The 6042-nt window shown below is 57.7% G+C and overlaps 1 protein-coding gene across 1 annotated transcript in view; it reads left to right on the forward strand.

Moving 5' to 3' along the window:
* The window catches only part of SH2B3 (SH2B adaptor protein 3), a 33274-nt gene that overhangs the window by 14228 nt on the left and 13004 nt on the right, over window positions 1-6042 (forward strand). The window contains exon 2 of the mRNA XM_009880360.1: window positions 10-236. Within this exon, the coding sequence (XP_009878662.1) occupies window positions 10-236 (227 nt within the window). The remainder of the gene's footprint in view (window positions 1-9; window positions 237-6042) is intronic.

Here is a 6042-nt window from a genome sequence, read left to right on the forward strand (position 1 = left end):
CGGCGGCAGCGGCGGAGGTGGGTCTCAAGCCGGGACTGGGCAAGCGCATCCTGCCCTGGGTGCTGTCACGGGAGCAGCCCCCCGAGGTGCGCAAGGAGGGGGTCCTCAAGTACGGGCTGTTGGACGAGACCTCTCTGGACAGCGGGACGCGCTGGCAGCGCTGCCGCCTGGTGCTGCGGCGAGCGGGGACGCCCGACGGGGAGGACTATGTGCTGGAGCTCTTCGACCCCCCCAAGGTAAGGAGCTGCTGGCTCTTGCCCGTTTGAACCGGGTGATGCTGTGGGTCCCTCGGCAGCCGGTTGGGGATGATGCCAGGGTGCCGGCACGTGCCACAGGGAGGAGTGGGGCCACGGCGCATCCCCGGTTGCGAAGGTCTCTCTCACCGTGGGCGACGTCTGGGCGCAAGCCCGGGTCACGGCTCTGCTTTCCGTCTGCTGCAGCCGGGGGGACTGCACCCTGTTTATTTGAGACCGCTGAGAAGGAGAGCCAAGCCACCACCGTGGACTCACGTCTGGGGGGGTGTGAAAGATGCCGTGAACATGCCAAGAGTGGCACAAACGCTAATTATTGCAGTCACCCAAGATGCAATGGCGTTTCTTCCCGCTGGGACCCCCAGCCTGGCTTTTCTGGCTCGAAGCGGAGCTCCCGCCTTGCCCTCGGTGCAGAGCTGAGGAGGGGGGGTTGGTGGCCCCTGCACCGCTCGTCCTCGGCCCCATGGACCCGTCTCAGAATGGTGGGAGGTCACCGGGCCTGGCTAACCCCAAATTCACCCTGTCCCCGCTGTGTCATGGCTTCAGCAGCCAGGGCATCTGCTTGCCTGGGCAAACTGGGAAAGGAAAAGGAAAGTAGAAATTAGGCTTTGTGCCGCTTTCTCTTGTTCCCCGTGGGACCTGTAAGGGAGTTTAATTGTATTTTTTAATAAGTATTTTTGTGACTAGAAATTCAGACCCCGGCTACCCCGGGGAGCTCCCGTGGTGCTCAGATGCCGGCTGGAGCGGAGATGATGCAGGATGTGAGTGACCGGGAAGCGATGTGGGGGGAGCCGTGGCGTTTAATCTTTAAAAAGACAGTTCCTCCGCATGGCAGGTCTTACGCAGGCATTATGGACTGGCTTTTCTTTCTCCTTTTTTTTTTTTTTTTTTTTTTTTTTTTTTTTGTTTTTTTTTTTTTGGTTTTGGTGCTGGCTTAACTTTGATGACTAACTTGTGCTTCGGGAGGAGGAAGCCTCGGGTAGAGCCGGAGCCTTGTCCTGCCTTGGGGCTGTGTTTGCCGCTCACCGCAGCAGCAGGACCAGGGAGCAGCTGGCTAAATTCCTGCTATTTCTGTCAAACCACCCCAATATTAAATATTTAAAAAACAAAACAAAACAAAACAAAACAAAAAACCAAACAACCAAAGCAACACCAAAATTGTGAAAAAGTAAAAGCCAATTTTGCTCCATGGTGTCAGGGCTTGCAGGGGTTTGTCCCCGTGGGAGCTCGTGTCCCCATCCCGGGGCACGGGGAGGTCTGACTCCAAACGACTCCGTCGTTTTGGGGGCTCTTTGAGTGCGGTCCCAGCAGCCTGGCAGCACCATTGGGCGCCGACCTGGTCTGGATTCCATCTCACCTGGATGGCACTGGGCACGTCGGAACCTGCCGGTGGGGAGGGGGCGTTGGGCTGGTGCTATTTCAGGGGCTGCTGTCGGCGTTGCTCCTCTGCATCCTCGCTGGCTGCTGCCCGCGCCTGCCCTCGGGGCTTTGCAAATAAAAGCTGGCCAAAAATAAAAGCGAAGCGAGGGGATGCCCTCCCCGGGGATGGCCGGGCGCCCCAGCTTGGCGGGGGGGGCTTTGGTGGTCGGGTCCAAACCTGCCTCTCCGTGGTCACCCACCCGTGTCCCTCGGGCACCCAAGCCCCTGCGTGTTGTTTTTTTTCCCCATGGACATTGCTGCCGCAGTGGATTTGGCTGCCTCTACGCCAGGTAAAATCCCCGGTGACCCAGCAGAGCCGTGGGGGGAGCTGAGCCATCGTTTCTGCCAAGCCTTTTGCCCCAAAGGGCACAACGCGGGGAGCAAAGCCGTCGCACCGCTGGCACTGGCGCACCGCAGCAGCACCCGTGTCCCGCAGGACGAGCACGGGGCCGGGACCCCGCTGTGTGCCGTGTGTGTGCCGCTGGGACCTGCTGCTTCCAAACACTGCTTTTTCCCCTTTTTTTTTTTTCCCCCCTCCCCTTTTCTCTTTATTTTTCCCCCCTTCCCTCCCCTTGGGAAGCAAACGCAGCGCACAGTACGTTCTTCCCCATTGACCCAGGGGCGGGAGGCATTTCCAACAAGACGGTTAGCGCGTTCACCCGAGCGCTCTGCGGCGTTAGTCTTTATCGTTTGCAACAAATCTGCATCCCGCGGAGATTTCCCGGTGAGTCCCCGTCACCGCGAGGCTGGTGGGGGACCCTGCGGTCCCCCGGGCCCCGAGCAGAGGGCTTTCTCCGCCAGGTCTGTGGAAGGGGGAATATGTTCCTCGCTGGATTTCGCAACTCTCCGAGTAAATTGCTTCCTGCGTAAATATTCTCAGGGCGGGTCCTTCCTTTGTAATTAACTGGGCCCGGGGCCAGATCTTGTCTCCTTTACAGCAGAATCAATCCAGCTCCTTTCCCAGTAACTGCGGTTGAATCCTGGGGGCGGTGGAAAGCCTCCCGCGGTGCTGGTGGGTCCCACTCCCCAAACCCAGCAAGGGGGCAAACCCCAGAGCAGTGGGAACAGAACAGCTTGTTGGTGTATTTCTTTTTTTTTTTTTCCCCCCTTTAAAATAACTAAATAATAACCAATAACTCCCCAGGGAAGGCTGTGCGGAGCCCCCTCCCCTCCATCCTCCAGCCCCGGGATGCTCACAGGGCTTTGCCGCTGCCTTTCCCCCGGTGTCATGAATCTGTTCCTGATTTAAAGATGCCATTGATCAGCATGAAAGATTAATGTTTTTAAATAAGTGACTGTAAAAACTGTCCTCGGGGGCTTTCATCCCTGGTTGATCTCCCCAGAAGCACCCTCCTCTTCTCCCTTTCTACCCTTTAAATAATACAATGTAAATGGAAATTCGGCTCAGCCTCCCAGCCTTACAGCACCCAGCCAAGTCCCCGGGTATTCAGCGCCTTGCGGTGACCTTGGGAGCGTGGTGGCCATGGGGAAAGGGGGGTGTCCCCACACGTGCCCCACCGCCGCTCACCTGCTGCTCCCTCCCTCTGCTTTGGGCAGCTTTTATCTTATTTTCCCCCCTACTTTCCCCCCAGTGATGTCAAATGGGGCCTCTCAGCCTAATCCCCTAACGTGCCGGGCATCAAAGGCAGCAGGGTGCTTTGAAGAGCCCTAATCCCATTTACTGCTTGGGTGCCTGCGGCCGGCGCTGCGCCGGGCGAAGGGGTGAGTGCGGTCGAGCCGTGCCGGAGCCGCCGGCAGTCCCTGCGACGCTGCCCGGCCTGGGCATCCCGTCCCGAAGGGATGTGCCGCTCTTGCGGGAGCTTCAGCCAGATGAGACGGGGCTTCCCATGCTTGCAGCTGCCGCTGGGTTGGTTTTGGCATCGCTCCTTCCTCCCTCGAGCGCTGGAAAAACGCTGTCGCAGAAGAGGGGTTTGGAGGCGATGGGAGACAGAGCTCTCCCGGGAGCGGGTCGCAGCATCCCGCAGGGCACCGGTGGGCTCAGGGCACCTGATGCCACCCGGACTCCCACCCTGGGGACATGCTGGAGGGTACCGGTGTGTTGGGGAGAGGAGGGGAGCGAGGATGCCGTGACACCCACCGGCACCGGGGTGAGGTGAGGATGCTGCGTGGCATGAGGGTGCCGGGGCCGGAGCCAGCGCTGTGGTGGAGCCATCCTGACGTGTGGAGCGCCTGGAGCAGGGGCATATTGGGGTATCTATAATGCTCGTACATATAGGGGTATATATACATGTGCACAGGAAAACTGGTGAAACCTTGGGTATGGTCCGAGGTGTGCAGAGCAGGTGGATTCTCTGATGTCTAGTATGAGGGTGACACTCGCCAGTCCTCCATGCTTTCCACGGAGGCACTAAGGGCTCCTCTACCACACCATATAGTCTCATATAATTTGTAGGACAGGGTAGCTCTGAGACCTCTCCACCTTCATAAATTTAAGCCAAAGCTGGCAAAACAGGTTTGCATGTTTTAGGGAAGCCCTGCAGAGTTTCGGAGCTGCCCTGTTCATCAGCTGAGCCCCGGCCACGAATGTCTCTTCCATGGCCAAGTCCTAAACGCCAAGAAAACTGTGATTTGCAACGGAAATGTCCCAAGCCGTTTCTGTTGACCAGATGTTTTTACAGGAAGGGGAAGGGAAATGGGATTTGCATTTGCGCTGGTTGCTTTATAGCATTTTAATGAAATCCAGTGCATCCCGTAAATTGATGGCATGCCGAGACGAGCCGGGAAGACTCCTTCCGCTGAAAACCCATGGTGCCTGTGTCATAGCTCGTACGTCTTCAGCCATGGCCACAGGAGGAGCAGTATTTTTATCTCTGCTCAGCGTGAGACTGCTTTGACTTCCTTTTTTTTTTTTCTTTCTTTTTTTTCTTTTCTTTTTTTTTTTTCTCCCCCTTCCTTTCACCTGAAGCTGGTTTCTGAGAACTGCCGCCTCCTGAGCCAGCAGGTCCTGTGCGGCAGGGCTCTGATTTTCAGCGCCTGGGGCTCTGCGCGGAAGCCGGCCGGGCATGGGGTGGGGGACACCCCGGCGTTGTGGTCCCCATCCCCATCCCGGCTCCTCCTGGAACTGTTTTGTACCTCCAGGAGCAATTGGGGCTGCTCGGATGTGACCTCAAGTGACTCAGCTGAGGATTTAGGGAGAGGCAGTGGTGGAGGAGGAGCTGCTGCCGGTTCCTGCCCGCAGGGATGGAGAGGCCGCATTTTGGGAAGCCTTGACCTCAGCAGCAGCTGTGTTTGCATCCCCGTCGCAGGCAGGGATGTGGGCAAAGCCCCTCTTCTGCAGCACAACGCTTCAAATCCAAACTACCTTTCCTCTCACTAGAGACCTACAATTATGCTTAAAAACTGGATGTGCCAAGTTGGGTGCACAAATGCCCTTGTCCCCGCTGCAGCCCCGTGAGCTCCTCTGTTCCTCTCTTCCTGCAAAAAAAAAAAAGATGCAAAGTGGTCTTTTCCTCCCAGGGCCACAATGAGCGGGGCACCTGCTTCCCCTTTCGGTGATTGCCGTGCAAGAAGGGGTTTGCTGGTGATGGGAAGCATCTCAACGTCCCGGCATTGCCCTGGCCCGGAGAAAAGCATGTTTGCATCAATCTGGATCCCATTTGGTGTCCTCCATCCTGTGAGCCGGAGCAGTCTGGACCACGTGTGCTCCTGCCCTCGTCCCCGTTGTTTGCCCAGGGGCCAGCCAGCTCGCGCCACATTTTTTTCTCTCTTTGTTGCAATTAAAAAAATGTTAAACAATCCCAGGCTAGCGGGGGCTGCTGCTGCCTTGATCCTCCAGCCAAGAGCGACCCTGTAGCATCGTCCCTTGGCGGCTGGACAGCACATGGCCGGAGAGCTGCATCCTTCTCCTGGCATCTCCAGGGGTTGTTTCCCTCTCTGTGAATCCCCAGGGACCACATCCCTCTCCGTGAATCCCCAGGGACCACATCCCTCTCCTGGCAGCCTTCTCCTGGCATCTCCAGGGGCTGCATCCCTCACCTGGCATCCCTCTCCATGCAACATCAGGGTCCACATTCCTCTCCTGGCATCTCTAGGGGCTGCATCCCTCTCCCAGCATCCCCAGGGACCGCATCCTTCTCCAGGCATCCCCAGGGCAGAAGCCGGGAAACCTGCCATGCGGTATGTGCCAGAGGAGTTTGGGTGTACTGCCATTCCCTCAGGAGAGGTGAAACTGCACCCAAGGGCACCCAGAGCCACACCGAAACCCGCCCGCAGACTTTCACCGCCGAGCAGGGCGGGCGGCGCATCCCTTCACCGCTTTGCTTTCGGCACTGCGCCGCTCGCTGTTCTTCGAAGGCGCGCGGGGCTGGGCGTCCTTTCAGCTTTTTGAGATTTTGGTGGTGAATTTTTAAAT

Source organism: Charadrius vociferus, unplaced genomic scaffold (assembly GCF_000708025.1).
Source record: "Charadrius vociferus isolate BGI_N301 unplaced genomic scaffold, ASM70802v2 scaffold332, whole genome shotgun sequence".
Taxonomy (NCBI): Eukaryota; Metazoa; Chordata; class Aves; order Charadriiformes; family Charadriidae; genus Charadrius; species Charadrius vociferus.